Source organism: Oncorhynchus mykiss, chromosome 1 (genome assembly GCF_013265735.2).
Source record: "Oncorhynchus mykiss isolate Arlee chromosome 1, USDA_OmykA_1.1, whole genome shotgun sequence".
In the NCBI taxonomy this organism is placed as follows: Eukaryota; Metazoa; Chordata; class Actinopteri; order Salmoniformes; family Salmonidae; genus Oncorhynchus; species Oncorhynchus mykiss.
In genome coordinates, this window is record NC_048565.1 from 64,971,961 (window position 1) to 64,991,749 (window position 19,789).

Sequence of the window (19,789 nt, forward strand, 5' to 3'; positions counted from 1 at the left end):
AGTGCTCTCTCGCTCTGAAACACACACACACACACACACACACACACACACACACACACACACACACACACACACACACACACACACACACATTTTCCCATCTCTATCCAGGCCTGACCGGCCAGTCTCATCTCTGATCCCCCTAGTGTCTTTATTGACTGACTGCCCAAGCCCCCAGATCATTGTTCCCTAGATAAACTGTAAGTCTAAATCTATCCCCTTAGAGCGTCTGATTAGTAGCACGTCACAGACCTGGAGGTTTAATCCAGATCTTGGACTAGAATAGAGCCAAGGGGAGGGAGGGGCCAGGGCTGGAGGCAGGTTGGATTTGAAGGCTGAGTGCCACCAGGCATATACCCCAGGCTAATCCCGCTTTAAATAGCCCCAGGTAGGGATCTAGGGCAGCGCAGTTAACACCATGGGAGCGCTCTGAGCTGGCACACTGTCCAACACACTCCCGGACGTGCCACACACACAGGAGGAGCAGGGAGAGGACTTTTCAGAACTTATCTAGAGTGGATCCTTGGACTATAGCTGAAAAGTCTTTGGTCCAGGATGAACTTTGCCGCCCAGTTCATCTACGCCAACTACGCCGGTGATGGATCGCCCAGGAGAGTGGGATTCAACGACAGTGAGAATGACCCCTTCTGGCAGAGGTGGGACACTACAGATTCATCCTCCACCCAGTTTACCCTACTAGACACAGAGGGATTCCCTACCTCAGCACCCCCCCCCCCCCCCCCCCCCCCTCACCCCGACGAGCCCCCAAAGCCTCCAGCTGTAGTGACTCCTGTAGTGATTCCTGCTGTGACTCCTGTAGCGCCTCATTACCCTTCATTCTTCCCCTGCACCGCCTCTTCTCTCTACCCAAGGTCAACCAAGCCCGCCAGTCACAAACTTAACCCTCCACCATCTTCCTTCTCCTTCTTCCCATGCCAAAACAAATCTACTAAGTCATCTACATCCACCAGTAAACCACTGCCTCATCATCCAGCATCTCCTGTCCCCAAATCTAAAGCCTCTAAAGCCCTCTCTGATCCCCATCCTTCTCCACCTGAACCAGCCTCTCCACCCCATCGAGCCTCCCCTGCTCCTGCTCTCCCCTGGTCCACAGTACCTGGCGCCACAATGGAAGCTTAAAGTGTAGTTAAATTCTACCAGCTGGTTTGAATCATACCATGCAGTCTATCCATTTCAGCAGTGAATATTGTGAGCAAAATGTATAACACGGTCATAACCATGACATTATGTCACAACAGCTGACATTAGTTGTCATAACCTGTCATAATATGGTGATAACACTGTCATGACCCATATATTTACACCTGTTGTGACATCTATCTACCACCATAGTTGTTTTATGGCTGGTTATGACACCTACATAAGAGTGTAAAAACCCACAAAACCGACTACAAAACCGACTACAAGGCAAAACATTCCAAAACACCATAGCCTAAAGTACATGTCAACAGTATGTTTGTTATGTGTGTGTGTATGTATATCTTCATTTTTTTAATTTTATTGACCATATTAAATTAACATTTTAATTGTGCACACGTTAATGTCAGACATGCACCTACCCTAATGCTCTGTTGATGATGACTGGAATGAATGCAGGATAAGATTTCAGGAGCAGGACAAGACACCATCTCTGTACGTGATTGGCCTATCTGGCTTATATGATTATGATGGTCATAATGCTTCTTGACAGTGTCATAAAGTGTATTTTCTTAGTCCAAGTAAAGTGACACAGGATGTTCATAATGCTTCTTGAAAGTGTTATAAAGTGTGTTTTCTACAAGTTATTTAAAATAGGATGAAAAAAACCATGACTGTAAAGAATTGATTACAACAAAAACAAAGGATTTAAGAAACAAACTTTCAAACGAAAATATACTTCTTGGCAGGGAAAAAGTAATTGGAATTAAATGTGAGTTTCGACACTTATGTAGGCGAATCCTTCCAACCATTCCCTAACCTTAGAGACCTGTGTGTGTGTGTGTGTGTGTGTGTGTGTGTGTGTGTGTGTGTGTGTGTGTGTGTGTGTGTGTGTGTGTGTGTGTGTGTGAGAGAGAGAGCGGGTGTGCGTGCTTGAATGTGTGTGGTTAATAGGCCAAAACTCTGGTAATCATAAGGGACACCCTGGTGTACCTGGTCATGGAAGGATCTGTGTAGATGATCTTCTAGTGTACAAAGAACAAGGTCACTGCCATCCCTCCCAGATAATGTAAAGCAGTGGCTTATTCCCACGTGTTCTCACACACACGTACAAACCTTACTCCCAAAACCTCCACCCAGTCTATCAGAAGGCAAGGTGAACCGATTACCATATTATTTCCTATTCAATTCTTTCAGAAACAGAAATGATAAGGGTTAGGGCTCAATTTGGAATTTAGAAATTCTCTCCTCCTGCTCACTCTCGTCACTCTACACTATTAGAAAAAAAGGTGCTATCTAGAACCTAAACGGGTTCTTTGGCTGATCCCATAGTAGAATCCTTTGAAGAACCCATTTTGGTTCCAGGTAGAACCCTTGTGGCTTCCATCTGGGACCTTTTCCACAGAGGGTTCTAGATGGAACCAAAAAATGGTCATACCTGGAACCAAAAAGGGTTATCCTACGGGGATAGCCGAAGAACCCATTTGGAACCCTTTTTTCTGAGAGAGTGCAGCCCATTGCTAAGAGTGTTGACCTGAAATGCATGTGTATAACGGTAAGAGCTTAATCCAACACTACAGAAGCCCAACCACTACTCTTCAAGCCCTGTTTCTCTCCCTCTCTCCACCAGCGAGGAGCAGCGTCTTGGGCCAACTAAACAGGGCTGCTCCACCTCCTCCAAGAGTACCTGCAACAAGGACGCCCCCGTCTGTAACGGGGTTGCGGGCTGGCGGCCCACTCTCATCCACCCAGAGCGCCTGAAGGACTTTGGTATTGAGGAGGAGGAGTGCCTCAATGGGGAAGTCAAAACGTTTGAGACCAAGGTGGTGGGCGCCCCTGAGATCCAGCTAATGGACCCACCCAAGACTAACAAGAAGAGAGGCAGCGAGCGCAAAGCAGTCCCACCACCCAAGCCTGAGTACCTCCGCTTCGAGGACATCAGTGCTGCAGCCTTCAAAATCCAGTCAGTGATGCAGAAGACCCCTTGTACGGTATGCCCGCTCCAGTTCAGAGCCTTCTGTACACCCTTGGAAATAAGGTACTACCTATAACCATAAAGGGATCTTTGGAAGTCCCCAGCCTGTAGGAGTCTAGGAGAACCAATTTGTATCCAGGTAAAACCTTTTTACCAAAGGGTTCTTAAAAATTGTTATTTTGTGGAGGGACGGTCAAATAACCTTTTTATTCTAGGTAGTAGTTTGTTTTCTAAAAGTAAATACTTTAGATGATGGCTCCTGCTTCATGCAGAAGCTTATTCGCATTCTGCTTCTTTGTGTTCCCAGTACTCCAGACTGTCCAAACAGTATGGCATGGAGATCTTCCTAAAGAAGGAGCTCCTCCACTACACAGGCTCTGTAAAGGAGAGAGGCGTTTTATACCTACTCACCTCCCTCAACCAGGTATGAATCCCAATGCATTTCCCAAATCATCCCAGCTGGGGAACAGCTCATTTATCATAACAAGTAACCAACAAGCTAACAAGTAGCTAACACATAGGGTTGCATAATTCCTGGAACTTTCAATAAATTACCTGTTTTTCTCAAAATCCCAGTTGGAGGAGTCCCGGAATCGGGAGGGAATAAGCAGGAAATCCGGAATTTTCAAACTTCCAATTTCTGAAAAACCGGGGAATTTATTGAAGGTTCCAGGAATTCTGCAACCCTGCTAACAAGAAGCCAACAAGAAGCTAACAAGCAAAATAAATAATAATCACTTGATCAGTTAGCTAACTCCTATCCCTCTCCACAGGAGCAGCAGAAGAAGGGGGTGATCGTAGCTAAAGACTGTAGCTTCTCCATGGCCGTGGCTCACCATGCGGTGGAGTTGAGGATCCCAGTGTTTGTCATCATGCCAGCCAGCTGTGCCCAGCCCCACCTCAGGGTGTACCGAGACTACGGCGCCATGGTCATCTCCTATGGTAGTACCGCCAGGGACTCCCTGAACCACGCCCGCCACCTGGCCAAGGAGAACGGATACCTCTGCCTGGAAGAGTACGTCACCTTGGAGATAGACTGCTTTGGTGGTTACCCCACATAGATGGGTGCCAGTCCCATAGCTCTCCTTTGTCTCAAAACATGTACTGCACAGTGGGGACAATGTGGCCCTGGTACATGGACATATGGTTATATTGTATCTCTCTCTGTCTTTCTATTTTCTCTCTTCCTCTTCTATCTCTCTCAGGGATGATAGTGCTGTGTACTTAGCAGGGCTGGGCACAGTAGGCATGGAGATCTATGAGCAGGTGCCCAAACTAGATGCAGTCATTGTGCCCACAGGTGGGCAGTGTAGTCTACTGGTCAGCACAGCAGCAGCCATCAAACACCTCAACTCACGCATCACTGTCATAGTAAGTGTTTCCTCCCTCTCAATATTTGTTTAGTGTACTTTTGTCACAGTGAGTAAGATGTAGCCATGCTCTCCAAAATCTCCCAAAATAATATTGGGATTCATGTACCATGTTCTCTTTGACAGGGAGTTGAACCAGAAGGATTCCCGCTGCTACTACAGTCCCTCAAAACAGGCAGCCCAGTGGCTAGTGAACTTTACAACGTCCCCAACGGGAAGCTTTATGGAGGTACTGTGCCCTTGTACCCCTGTAGGCTATCTGAACCCAAACCTACTCCCTGTGATATGGTCTTTCTTTTTCTTAAATAGATATCAATTGTCGTGGCACAACTCCCTGAACCTAACGCCTACATCCTGCTCTCTATCCCCAGATCTATTTGAGCACTCACTGGGGACCCACACCTTCCAGCAGGCTAAGAAATATGTGGACAAAGTCGTTACTGTCAGGTACTACATCTCTATGGAAGGGGCGGGTATCTCTCGCCACACATTTGCCATAGTCATAGTTTTCTACATATATGGACATAGACGTCCCTCAGTTCCCCAGGGCCCTGAGTGTTTCCAGGACTCTAAATTGGTAGCACTAATGCGCCCAACTTTAAAAAGGTTAGAAGCACCAAAGTATTTGGGAACACCAGAAAAGTGATTAGGCCCATATGAATCCTATCTTGGAGGAGCTATCTAAGATCCCCTTTCCTTTCTTTCAGGGCCATCTTACTGGGCAAGTTACCAGGTTGTTAGCCAGCTAGGTAACATGGGTTAGCGGCCCGCTTGGCAGGGTTTATGAAATTATCAAATGTGACCTGAGAATCTGCATTAGACAGGGAAAAAATGTAGCTCCTGTCATATGAGTTATACATTTTGAACGGTTTGGACCAGAGACGAGCAGTTCTGTGTTGCAAAGGTTCTCACAGGTGGGGTGCAAAGGGAAGTGAACACTGCCGCTACCTCGCTCTCCAATCAAGGTGCTTGAACTGAGGTGCAAACAGAGTGTTCAAAAGCAAAAATGTGTCTCTGCCTTAGCCTTTTACAGATAGAAAAGAAGGAAGCTTTTGTATATTTCTACATGGTCTCTAATGGGTTCAGGGACTGATCTCAATGGGAATAAAACAAAAAAAATGTGATTAGTTGCAATAATCCAAACAATAGCCGGTCATTTTTAAATATTTAAAAGTCTCCTTTATTTTTGTCTGTAAGACCTAGAAAAAATATAAGGGCCGATGTTGGTTAAACTTCTAGTAATAAACAAGCACTTAAGAGTAGCTGAATTTCCTTGGGAGCAAGATGGTCTCAAATTAGAGCCCAGAGTGCAGTAGAGTGTTTTGACAATATTATTGTCCTTTAGCACTGTTGTTGTTCTCTCTCTCTGAGACTCCCTGACCTCTATCTATTCTCCTCAGAGAAGAGGACTCTCTGGTAGCCATGCTGAGGTTTCAGGAGTTTGAACGCTCCACAGTGGACACAGAGGGAGCCCTGGGACTAGCGGCCATCTTGGCTGGGAAACTACCAGAGCTAAAGGGCAAAAGGTGGGTTTACACACTGTCAGGGTGTTTTTACTGTACTAAAACATAGGAGTGAATCCTAAGACTTTGCCTCCCATTGAGATACTATAAATGCATGACTTAATGAAAACTGGCCTTAAGTGGAATCTAGGATTCACACCATAGTGTCCAAAATGTAACCTGTTGATATTCCGATGAACTGATTCTGCATCTATCTCCTTGTCTGCCCGCTGCAGGGTAGCTGTGGTGGTTAGCAGTGCTAACATGGAGTTGGACCTGATCAGACAGTGTGTTGACCGCGCCCTGGTTCTGGATGACCGCGTCAGCAAGTTTACGGTGCAGCTGGGGGACTTTCCGGGGGACATGGCCAAGCTACTGGACATGCTGGCAAGAGAGGACATCAAGTGAGCTAAACACTAACAAAATAACAGATAGTTATGACCTATACTGTACATTTGAATATAAATACCCTATTGTATAAGAGGTTGATTACTCTCTATTTATCTGAAACACACACACACGTCACACATATCAGTGTGTGGTCATACAGACTGACAATAACAACAAATTCAACAAATTCCTGATATCTGTGCTACATATGGATGGAGATGAGTGTGTATAGTTAGATTACGGTGCGCATATTTAGACAACTCTCTCTTAGTGACAGTAATGCCACTGTGACCAATCTGTCCATGTGACCCTGTTCCCCCACATCCAATCACGTCAGAATAAGCCACAGGACAGGGGTAGGCTTTAACTGGCAGGATGATCAGTCTGGACATACAAATCCTCTAACACAAAGAACAATGTGAATTTAGTCTGCTCCTCTCTTCCTTCTCATCCACTGTTTCTTTCTCTTGTTCTTTTCATCCTCCATCTCACTATCTCTCTTTTTCTCTCTCTTAGGCTGTTGGATATTTGCCACCGGAGACACAGTGACAAAGGCGATCTCTTCAAGGCCCAGGTACGACAGCATTAGCCTTCATCCCACCTCCCTCACCTCTTCCCCCCGACATCCACTCAACTGTTTCTCCAATGACTGTATATATGAAGCGCTTCTCACACTGCCGTTGCAAATGAAACCCTGGCTCGTTGCCGCTGTGTTGGCAGTGCAGGGTGGTGTGAGATAAGTGGTGGATTCCGGGTACAGTGCTGCTAGACAATGTGTCAATATGTGATTGATTTGGAAGTGGTTTATGACTCAGAATTTCTGATTGAGCCGTTGCCTACTAATGTCATGCCTAATTTAAAGTTCTAGATGTGTGATGTCAACTGACTGTAAAGTTGGTAGCTGTAAAATAATTTATGTAAAGGTAAAGGTAGAATACTATGTTACCACAATGTAGCAGATTAAGGATAGTCATAGAATTCAGACAGACTGGAGCCAATTGGGATTTCAGGTGTGTTGAGTGTGTTGGGAGCGAGTTGGGTTGCAGGTTGACATATAGTCCAGTCACCTTTGTTCTAAGGGCAGCACAAATCTATTTATTGAACTCCATTGTTGGTTAAGGGCTTGTAAATGAGCATTTCACGGTAAGGTCTTCCCCTGTTTTATTCGGCGCATGTGACAAATAAAAATTGATTTGATTTATGTCATCAAAAAATGTATTTATAATTTATAAAGGTCATGTTAACTAACTGATATTATGTCATAGAATTTATAAGATCTCCTAAGCCTGTTACCTCAGACCTTATTTTTGGCATTTATCCCAAAAAAACTATTCTTTCCCCATTTATTTTCCCTGTAGAAATGGTTGAAAGAACCAGAAGTAACTCATTTCGTTTTTTTAGGACTACAAGCTGGTGGGCTCTATTAACATTTGATGGGGAATATTTAAACAATGCTATGTAACCTAATGTCTAGAAGTAAAACAATATTCACAATTCTAAAGGTTGACCTAACTCTAAAGATATGGGTGGAGTTTAACAGATGCACAACTTTTGAAAACATGGCGCAGGTTAGAACTCAGAATCTTGTAAATAAAACTTTCATTTACATGTTGAATTGTTTTGAAATCATTATTGTGCTACAGTAGTCAGACAAATGTGACGATATCTCTACGGTACAAATCATGTATATAGCCCTTCGTACATGAGCTGATGTCTCAAAGTGCTGTACAGAAACCCAGCCTAAAACCCCAAACAGCAAGCAATGCAGGTGTAGAAGCACGGTGGCTAGGAAAAACTCCCTAGAAAGACCAAAACCTAGGAAGAAACCTAGAGGAACCAGGCTATGTGGGGTGGCCGGTCCTCTTCTGGCTGTGCCGGGTGGAGCTTATAACAGAACATGGCCAAGATGTTCAAATGTTCATAAATGACCAGCATGGACAAATAATAATATTCACAGGCAGAACAGTTGAAACTGGAGCAGCAGCACGACCAGGTGGACTGGGGACAGCAAGGAGTCATCATGCCAGGTAGTCCTGAGGCATGGTCCTAGGGCTCAGGTCCTCCGAGAGAGAAAGAGTGAATTAGAGAGCATACTTAAATTCACACAGGACACCGGATAGGACAGGAGAACTACTCCAGATATAACAAACTGACCCTAGCCCCCCGACACATACACTACTGCAGCATAAATACTGGAGGCTGAGACAGGAGGGGTCAGGAGACACTGTGCCCCATCCGATGATACCCCTGGACAGGGCCAAACAGGAAGGATATAACCCCACCCACTTTGCCAAAGCACAGCCCCCACACCACTAGAGGGATATCTTCAACCACCAACTTACCATCCTGAGACAAGGCCGAGTATAGCCCACAAAGATCTCCGCCACGGCACAACCCAAGGGGGGGCGCCAACCCAGACAGGAAGATCACATCAGTGACTCAACCCACTCAAGTGACGCACCCCTCCTAGGGACGGCATGAAAGAGCACCAGTAAGCCAGTGACTCAGCCCCTGTAATAGGGTTAGAGGCAGAGAATCCCAGTGGAAAGAGGGGAACCGGCCAGGCAGAGACAGCAAGGGCGGTTCGTTGCTCCAGAGCCTTTCCGTTCACCTTCACACTCCTGGGCCAGACTATACTCAATCATATGACCCACTGAAGAGATGAGTCTTCAGTAATGACTTAAAGGTTGAGACCGAGTTTGCGTCTCTCACTTGGGTAGGCAGACCATTCCATAAAAATTGAGCTCCATAGGAGAAAGCCCTGCCTCCAGCTGTTTGTTTAGAAATCCTAGAGGCAATTAGGAGGCCTGCGTCTTGTGACCGTAGCGTACGTGTAGGTATGTACGGCAGGACCAAATCAGAGAGATAGGTAGGAGCAAGCCCATGTAATGCTTTGTAGGTTAGCAGTAAAACCTTGAAATCAGCCCTTGCCTTGACAGGAAGCCAGTGTAGGGAGGCTAGCACTGGAGTAATATGATCAAATTTTGTGGTTCTAGTCAGGGTTCTAGCAGCCGTATTTAGCACTAACTGAAGTTTATTTAGTGCTTTATCCGGGTAGCCGGAAAGTAGAGCATTGCAGTAGTCTAACCTAGAAGTAACAAAAGCATGGATTAATTTTTCTGCATTATTTTTGGACAGAAAGTTTCTGATTTTTGCAATGTTACTTAGATGGAAAAAAAGCTGTCCTTGAAACAGTCTTGATATGTTCGTTAAAAGAGAGATCAGGGTCCAGAGTAACGCCAAGGTCCTTTACAGTTTTATTTGAGACGACTGTACAACCATTACGATTAATGGTCAGATTCAACAGAAGATCTCTTTGTTTCTTGGGACCAAGAACAAGCATCTCTGTTTTGTCCGAGTTTAAAAGCAGAAACTGGTCTCCTGACTTGAAGCAAACAATAAAATGTAGCAAACTAGTAACAACATCCTAAGCTAATCAGAGCAAGCTGGCTAGCTAAGCTAGCTAAGCTAAACCTCTTAGCTATTCATGTTGACTTAATAAATAGAGCTAATATATAAGAAAGTCAGCTAGCATTTGCTTCATTGAAATGTTAAAGGTGCCATATGTAACTTTTTTGGCAATCCGACCAAATTCACAAAGAAATGTGAGTTATAGATCTGTCATTCTCATTGAAAGCAAGTCCAAGAAGCGGTAGCTCTGTTCTATGTGCACTATTCCTATGCTTCCCGTTCTTAAGTTTAGTTTTTGCGTCTTTTACTTTTGGTTTTGTACACTAGCTTCAAACAGCGGAAAATACTATTTTCGTTCATGGAAAAGATTTAACAGCGGTTTACAATGATTCTCTACACCATACTTGCTTGTTTTAGGCGAACTAAATTAGGCGAACTAATTATATTTTTGCAACCAGGAAGAGCGATTTCTGCATCGGTCATCTTTACATTGAAGAAGCTATATGAACAAAAATGTGGATGGACAGTGAAGCTGCAGCAACGTAAAATGCTAAGCTAAACGGAGCTAGTTGGCTAGCAGATAGCAGATCTCTTACTAACGTTGAGTCATAGAATAGAGCTAGATTGCTAGGTCTCAAATATACCAGTAAGTCAACTCCCACTTAAAATATTTTCTTGAGTAAGCGAATTATATCAACTTAAAAATTGGAATGAACTGTTATGCTTCCCTGGAGGAAGAAATGTAAAATGCTACGCTAAACTGAACTAGCGGGCTAAGCAAATGTTAAATCATAAGTTAGAGCTAGCTAGCTGACTCTCAAATATGCCAGTAAATTAGAAAATTATATGGAGCAAAAATAATTGGTAATATTAAGCCTAATAAATTAGAAATTGGAATACCTTGTTTAAATGCTGCTCCTGGGGCAGTAATATTAGTTTGGGTGAAGATAACTATAGGATATAATTCAGATAAGTCATGGCTGCCTCTAGGGCAGTAAATACTACTTTTTGTGCTTCAAGTCTGCCCTTAGGACACCAAGTGATCTTGACCCAAACTAACATTAATGCCCCTGGGTAAGCATTTAAACAGTGCATTCAAATGGCTGCCCAGGGGGCAGTTCAGACTTTTTAAAATTACCTTTTGTGCTTGAAGTCTGTCCTTATGGCCTATAAGTAGTTTGACCCAAACTAACATTTCTGCCCCAATGGCAGCATAAACTGTAACTTGCTAGCTATTTCTATTTTATGATTCAACATTAGTAGGAGATAGCTTAGCATTTTACGTTTCTGCCCCCAGGGAAGCATAACCGTCCATTCACATTTTTCAGTTTAAATGGCTTATTCAATTAAATATTTTGATTAAGTGTGATCTGATTAACTAGTATATTTGAGACCTAGCTAGTTATATTATATGACTCAACATTAGTAAGAGATAGCTAGCCAACTAGCACTGTTTAGCTTAGATATATTTACTCGCCTGCCCCCGGGGCAGCATACCTGTCCATACCCGTTTTTTAAAGGTTATATAGCTTATTCAATAAAGCAAATGTTAGCTGACTTACTATATATATTAGCTAGCGCTATCTATTTAAATCAGCATGAGTAGTTAAAAAGGTTAGCTAGCAAGCGTGCTCTGATTAGTTTAGCATGTTGCTGCTATCTTGCTACATTTTAGTATTTGCCTCAAGTCAGGAGACAAGTTGCATTTTATAGATATTGTCACATTTGTCTGACTACTGTAATACAATAATGATTTCAAAATGTTACATGTAAATTAAAGTTTCATTTACAAGATTCTGAGTTCTAACCTGCGCTATACGGGCACAAGGCGAGACCCAAATGCAGACACAGGAGGCAGATGGTAGAGCTTCGATATTTATTATAACAAAGGGAGTAGGCAAAGGCAGGTGGGGGACAGGCGAGAGTTCAGAGTCAGGACAGGCAAAGGTCGAAACCAGGAGGATGAGAAACAAACAGACGGAGGAAAAATAGGAGCAAGGAAAAACGCTGGTTGACTTGGCAAACAAGACGAACTCGCGAGAGTTCAGGAAACAGGGATATATAATAAGCGACACCGGGAGGGGGTAGAAACAATCACAAGGACAGGTGAACCAGATCAGGGTGTGACAATAACCCATTGACCTTTTAGAAACCAATCAGATTATTTCTGCCCTTTGACATAATATGTAGTCAATTTATTTCTATCTGCTGTTGGCAGGACAGATGCTACAACCACATAGCAATGGTACGTTCTAAACATGTATGAGTGGGTCAATGTATAATTAGTTCAGACACTCCATTGTTTGTATACAGTTGATGGAGAGTCTGTGTATGTAGCACTATCAGTGAAAGATTATTAGGATTAAATCTGTATTGTGTGCCCACAGGTGGAGTGTGTAGTGGAGACCAGGGATAAGACACAGAGCACTCAGCTCCGCAGGATACTTTCTGAGCGCTACCCCACACTACACTGGCTGGACCGGTGATCAACACTTGTCATGGCTCTCAATCTGACCATCCACACACACACGTACAGTACCAGTCAAAAGTTTGGACACACCTACTCATTCAAGGATTTGTATTTATTTGTACTATTTTCTACATTGTAGAATAATAGTGAATACATCAAAACTATGAAATAACACATGGAATCATGTAGTAACCAAAAAAGTGTTGAATGCCAAGAGTGTGCAAAGCTGTCAAGGCAAAGGGTGTTTACTTAAATAAATCAAAATACATTTTTGATTTTTCAAACACTTTTTTGGTTACTACATGACTCCATAAGTGTTATTTCATAGTTTACGTCTTCACTATTATTCTACAATGTAGAAAATAGTAAAAATAAAGAAAAACCCTTGAATGAATAGGTGTGTCCAAACTTTTGACTGGTATGTACGCACATGCACGTCACACCCACACTGAAACAGAAACTTTGTGAATATGTATCCAAACTAACACATAATACATGCATTGAAATCTTTGCTGCAGAGAGGAGATCAAATTAAATATGGGAATACATGGCATTTACTGCATATTCTGCTCTGATGAGAAAACAATACTTTCACCCAACACTTCTGTTATTAGGGAGCTCATGTGGTACTTTTAGGCCAGTATCACGGACACAGATTAAGCTCAGCTAGTCCTGGACTAAAAATCTATTTCAATGGAGATTCTCCATTGAGCATACTTTTTAGTCTGGAACTAGGCTTAATCTGTGCCTCAAACAGGCCCGTTGAGTGTGATAATGATTAACATTGACATTCCAGTGGGTCACGCCAGTGCATAAGCTACTGTCCGACAGTCTACTCATGGTTAGCCCCTAGTTAGGAGCTAGCGTTTTAATGTGGTTTCTCCTTACAAACCACTACTGTTCCATTGACAGAAATAATAACACATTAAGTATATAGTATTTTCAATACACATAGTTTTTGAATTGTTGTACATATCTATATAACAACAGGGGCAGTGTCAATCATCACAAATATGTTCTGGAAATAAAAGATGATGATAATGATGTATTCAACAATTTGTCTTCGTAATTTTTATATACAGCAAAGATGAGATAGGATCAGGTAAGGTCAGCCAATAGGATCAACTGCACAACACGTTATTCATAGCTGTGTTAGAGCATCTGCTTACCATCTACCCATCAATGAATTAGATTGTGGGAACTAAAGAAAGTCAGCCAACGGTTCCTTGTATAGAATCAGACCTGATCCTCTTACTCCCACTCCCTGTTGAGAGAGAGGATGAGAGAGAGAGATCTTGAAATTAAAGTTACCTCATAGTTCAGAAGATGACATCTCGTTGATTTAATGATTGGAGACAGCGCCAGAGGAGAGATGGGACGATTAAGACAGGCTAATTCCTAAATTCGTTAGCAGAGAACATTCTGACCCCGCCGTGCTACTTTGGCCTGGTCAGTACTAAGAAACAGTTTTTCACACACGACAGTGTCCAGGGTTTACCTAGAAAGGTGCAACAAACAAAAAACATCCAGTCAGGTGGCAGTCCTGTGGGCGAAAACAGCTCGTTGATGAGAGGTCGAAGGAGAATGGTAAGAATCGTGCTAGCTAACAGGCGGGCCACAAATAGGCAAATAACGGCGCATTACAACAGTGGTGTGCAGAACGACATCTCGGAATGCAGAACTCGTCACAGATGGGCTGTTGCAGCTGATGAACACACCGGGTTCCACTCCTATCGGCAGAAAAACAAGAAGCCGTCAGGGATTTTAGAACTACTTCAGATAAGGTCTGTGTTTTGTGTAGGCTTACCCTGGCATGACATTTTGATAACCGTGCAAATCTCTCTTGGACAAGGTAACTTTTATCAATATGAACAGGTTCTGTAATTATCCCCCCTAAAATGAAATGCTAATTAGCCACTAATGTGGCTATCATACAGAACTACACATCCTGTTGCAAGCTCTGATGTCATCCCTAAAGGTACATTTCTCCATGCAAACTCTTATTGGCAAGTAGCAAGTAAACTAGCAAGTAGATATTATAGCCTTTTTAGTTTCTCGTAAATGATTTATATAGTGTACTTCTCATGTGTATTCATGTTTAGCATTTTTCAAATTACCTAGCTAGCTCCCTTGGCATTTTTTTATTACTATAATTGTTTTAATTACCCTCTGGCCTTTGTAGCGAACTAGCTAACCTTAGGTATCTCCGATCACAAGCAAGGATGGTTCTGTGCTATGTACCGGATTGTAACCACTACTCCGATAAGCACACAAGTGCATTTTATTGTTTTCCGACCTCTGTAATTGAGAGGTGTCGCTGGAGCTGTGTGATAAGGTAAGCCCTGTTTACTAGCTGCTAACAAGCTATTATGGTTAGGTCAAATATCTGTGGGTAGCTAGGTACTTATCAAATCAAATTTATTTGTCACATACACATGGTTAGCAGATGTTAATGCGAGTGTAGCGAAATGCTTGTGCTTCTAGTTCCAATAATGCAGTAATATCTAACAAGTAATATAACCTAACAATTTCACAACAACTACCTAATACACACAAGTGTAAAGGAATGAATACAAATATGTAGATAAAAAATATATTAATAAGTGACATAGGCAAGATGCAGTTGATGGTATAGAGTACAGTATATCCATATGTGATGAGTAATGTAGGGTATGAAAACGTTATATAAAGTGGCATTGTTTAAAGTGGCTAGTGATAAATTTAATTACATTAAGATGGCAAGATGCAGTAGATGGTATAGCGTACAGTATATACATATGAGATGAGTAATGTAGGGTATGTAAACATTATATAAAGTGGCTAGTGATAAATTGATTACATCAATTTTTCCATTATTAAAGTGGCTGGAGTTGAGTCAGTATGTTGGCAGCAGCCACTCAATGTTAGTGATGGCTGTTTAACAGTCTGATGGCCTTGAGATAGAAGCTGTTTTTCAGTCTCTCGGTCCCCGCTTTGATGCCCCTGTACTGACCTCGCCTTCTGGATGATAGCAGGGTGAAGAGGCAGTGGCTCGGGTGGTTGTTGTCCTTGATGATCTTTTTGGCCTTCCTGTGACATCGGGTGGTCTAGGTGTCCTGGAGGGCAGGTAGTTTTCCCCCGGTGATGCGTTGTGCAGACCTCACTACCCTCTGGAGAGCCTTACGATTGTGGGCGGGTCAGTTGTCGTACCAGGCAGTGATACAGGATGCTCTAGATTGTGCATCTGTAAAAGTTTGAGAGTGTTTTTGGTGACAAGCCGAATTTCTTCAGCCTCCTGTACAACACATTACCTTCCTTACAAGTAAAAAGAAAAGCAGCATAGGAAAGCATAATGACTGTTGGGACCTTTTTATTGACAAGTCTTTAGTGAGGTAGCCAGCTAGGTAACATTAGCTCCCGGTTTGTGTAGTCATACTTTTTCACGTGGTGGCATGCTAGATAGTGTTGGCCCACCAGGGAAGGGATATTTTGTAAATATTAGCTAGTTAACGTTAACTCACCTTTTGTGCACAGACTTGCTAGCCAACGTTAGGCCGGCACCATGGCAAGGATAGTTGTTAGATAGCATGTTACCACACACAAATTCTGACTACACGAACGGTGAGCTAATGTTAACTAGCTAAATACTGCCTGGTGGGCTAACTAGTTAAGCACCTTGGTTGGCTAGTTAGCTACATTAGCTCAAGTTGGCTAGCCATCTCACAAAGGACTTGTGGGCTCAATGTTTTCCCCACACAACACACAGTGCATATGTTGTACATTACTTGACTTCAAATTACTTGTGAAGTCAGTTATACATGTCAGCAGGGATGGAAATTAAGCTAGCCCGAGACTAGTACTTTTCAGACTGGGCTAGTAGACAATGTGACAAACTAGCCTGACAGCAGTAAAAATAACCAGCATAGGCTATCATTATGACTGCTGTGACCTTTTAGTTTTGACAAGCCCTTTGTGAACAAGCCATCTAGTTAACGTTAGCTCACGGTTTGTGTAGTCATACTTTCTCACGTGGTGACATGCTAACTTACGTTAGCCCAGCAGGGCAGAGATTTAGCTAGTTAAATATTGCCTGGTAGGCTAGCTAGTTAGGCACATTGGTTGGCTACATTAGCTAACGTTGCATAGTATCTCACCGTGGTGTAGTCTGACTTTCCCGAAAGGCCTAATGTGAGAATGTGCCTGTTGTTAAGGGTTGCGTCAATCGAATATGGTATCAGATTAAATATGACATCGAGTCACCGATTGTATACTATGTACTTTTTATTAGCTAAGCAATAAGTGGTAAATGCAATTTTTGTATATACGGGTTCGCTGTAACACCATGCAGGGTAGAACAGAGGACTGATTTGTTCCTGACAAATGTATTATAATATATTCTGACAGAAGTAGTTCCTGCTTCTGAGCCGGTCTGTCACAGAGTAGAGACTGGGCGTGGTTTAAACTCACTCCGCCTATCGTTGATTGTTGGCGCCAGAGCTGGTCCCAGCCCCCTAGGTGCTTCAGCGGTCAGTCGTTGTAGTTGTGTAGAATATCTATGCGCCTATGCTCGATACAGTTATCACACACCTGGCTCCTGTTATCTAACAAAATACTGTTTGTTCTCGCAACACTACGTTCTGAATGTGCCCCCACAACTCATTGCACAGTTCCTGTCTTCATGTTATTCTGTATTTTTCCATCATGAGAAAGGCCCATGGCCCTGAAACTGTTAACAATGTCTCAAGTCAGCTATGTTGCATAACACATACACCCACACAAGCCAACAGCAAATAATATTCCATCACATATATGGTAACGGGCTATAGTGTATAACACAGAACCTCACACTGTTGTTAGCGATTAGCACTAACTAGCTAACGTTAAATATCCCCTAGCTAGCATGTCACATCCCGTGGTGTCTGGGTAAAAGTCTGACTACACAAACGATGAGGTAACGTACCTAGCTAGCTAAGCGTTAGCTAAATATCCACGCCCTGGTGGGCTAACATTAGCTAGCATGTCACCACATGGAAAAGTGACTACACAAACAGTGAGGTAACATTAACTAGCTGGCTAGCTAGCTCAGGACTTGTGGGCTCAATGTTTTCCCGTAGAAAAAACAAATGGTTTTGTTCCACAAGTGCATCTGTACATGACTAATCAGATGACCTGTGAAGTCAGTTATACAGTGCATTCGGAAAGTATTCAGACTTTTTCCATTTTGTTACATTACAACCTTATTCTAAAATTGATTAAATTGTTTTTTTCCCCTCATCAATCTACACATAATACCCCATAATGGCAAAGCAAAAACAGGTTTGTTTACATTTTGCAGACGATCCCCCTTATCACTGTCGGACCTTCTCAGTGAACTCACGGCTGAGGGTTTTAACTTACCTCTTGAGAATTAAAATCAGAAGTCCAGTAGTATAGCTAATCGCAATACATCCTCTTCTTGCAAATAGTATCCTAGACTATCCTAATCATCTAGTTGAGCATTCCAGATAATTCCTCCATCCCTGCCAAAATGTCCCATCCACATAGTAGGATTTTAGGTGTGTAGATAGACCAAAGCCCAGTCTATTTTACCATTAATACAGTCAAGTCTATTAATTAATATTTAACCTTTATTTAACTATGGGTTATGGTATTTTAATATACATTTTACCATTTTAGTAATCAATTTAACTTGCTAGTAAAATTAAAATATTTGTCTTTCAGATGGGCGGACTGGAAAACCAGTGACAACTTTCGGCTCTGCAGCTACCATTTTCCGGTGGGAAAGAGAAATTGACCTGTATTTACAAGAAAAGCTATCTATCTCATCCACCATGGCAGAAGAAGAAGATCCAGACTGTTGATTGGAAAACAAAAACAAATTATGAGCCATGAGGATTGGGTGTTGAGCGACCACTTGTCACATTGTCCAAGGTGGATGGAAATGGACATCCTGTGCCAGTGTGATCTGAATGCAAGCGTCCTGGTGTCCCTTTTATTTTATTCATTTAATCTTTATTTAACTATTCAAGTCAGTTAAGAACAAATTCTTATTTACAATGTTGGCCTAACAAAAGGCCTCATGTGGAGACTGGGGCCAGGTGGAAAGCATGGCCAGCCGTAGAAAAATGCTTATTGAAATTCTCAATTATAGTGGATTTATCAGTGGTGACAGTATCAATCATATAGTGAGAAGGATACTACAAATCAGAATTGTGTGAATGCATGTAGCACTCCGAATAAATACTGTGCCTTTGAAGATCGACCTCTGGTCATGAAACTACAGTACAGGCTGGATGTCTAAACAAAGTCAATTCTTAAGATCAATAGATTTTTAGATTAATTCTCATCAATGACAACATTCTAGAACTGAGTTATCACTCATCTAAGTCTGGTATCCAGAGTAATCTGGTTAATGATTATATAATTGATTAAGTGGCTCTTTCCTTGTAGAATGTTGACAGCAGTATAGAACATATTGTATTGCTAAGATGCTCAAACTTAACTTAATAGCTACACTCACCGACACAGGATAAACTTTATCCCTTATACTGACCCTGACCAAACCAGTAAATTGCCCCTCACTATAGCTGCACTTCTTATCATGGCCAGACTTATAGTGGTCTTCGCCCCCCTTTTAATGCTTATGCACATCCTTGAAAAATGACAAAAGTCGACATACTGTACAAACAATTATCTAGGCTGATGATTTGTTGATCTACTGCTCTACCTAGCTAGCTAGCTAAGGTGTAGTCAGTGGCTAGCTAAGACCGAGATGGGACGGAAGAAGTTTAACACTATTCAATACAGCATATGGATTCATCATGGATTAGGCACAGGTCTCTGATCACGCTGGTGAACAGTAGCTGAAAGTGTCGGATAGAGATGATGTGCAGGAGCTTCCTGCAGGAATTTGTAGTCTTGCTAAGGTCTTCTCTGTTGCTAATTAGCATTTCAACATTTTTTGAGTACATATTGATAAAACTCACCTTGTCAGAGAGAATTGCACGGTTTGTCAAAAACGTCAAGCCTAGGTAAGCCAACACCAAACAAATACTTAGTTTGAAGTGTTTATAAAATTCACGATGTGAAAAATGAATGGTGAAAAAACGACTGGAACCATTTCTGTGTTTGACCGCTAGGTTTTATGGGTATAATGATGCGTCCACTGTGCCAGAGGGAAAGTGTTCAGACACATGCCACAGTTCTAGCTGGGCTACTAAAATGTTGCAGTGTGGGTTTCGTTTTTAAAGCTTGACAATGAATAACCATAAAACAAAACACCACGCAAAGGAGGAACATGTAGGTCTATTACAGCAACATTTGAGCAGTAGCCTAGGCTGGCTACTCAACTAGGACTACAAGATATTTTATGTGCACCATACAGCGAAGCTGCATTCAACCACACAGGTTACCCATGTAATGCAAAAAAAACAAACATGTTTTAAGTGTAGGATAAATGTTACAACAGCCTAGCTACATTTTTGTTATTTGGAGTTATTAAATACTTGTTGATTTGGGTCACAGCTTATTATGC

The 19,789-nt window shown here is 42.4% G+C and overlaps 1 protein-coding gene across 1 annotated transcript; it reads left to right on the forward strand.

The window, feature by feature from the left end:
* The first annotated feature begins 433 nt into the window (after positions 1 to 433).
* LOC110526991 (serine racemase-like) lies at positions 434 to 12,344 on the forward strand. The gene is made up of 11 exons (XM_021608165.2): positions 434 to 656; positions 2,789 to 3,149; positions 3,441 to 3,557; positions 3,907 to 4,148; positions 4,339 to 4,504; positions 4,630 to 4,732; positions 4,875 to 4,950; positions 5,904 to 6,029; positions 6,242 to 6,409; positions 6,912 to 6,969; positions 12,194 to 12,344. Exons 1-11 carry the CDS (start codon positions 556 to 558, stop codon positions 12,290 to 12,292), a joined length of 1,617 nt encoding a protein of 538 aa, XP_021463840.2. The 5' UTR covers positions 434 to 555; the 3' UTR covers positions 12,293 to 12,344.
* The last annotated feature ends 7,445 nt before the right edge of the window (positions 12,345 to 19,789 follow it).

Bases quoted from the DNA above. Each gene is read 5' to 3' on its own strand.
- LOC110526991 (XM_021608165.2), top strand. From the start codon at position 556: ATGAACTTTGCCGCCCAGTTCATCTACGCCAACTACGCCGGTGATGGA. The intron at 4,149-4,338 runs GTACGTCACCTT...TATCTCTCTCAG, and splicing joins GGATACCTCTGCCTGGAAGA to GGATGATAGTGCTGTGTACT. The intron at 6,410-6,911 runs GTGAGCTAAACA...TCTCTCTCTTAG, and splicing joins CTGGCAAGAGAGGACATCAA to GCTGTTGGATATTTGCCACC.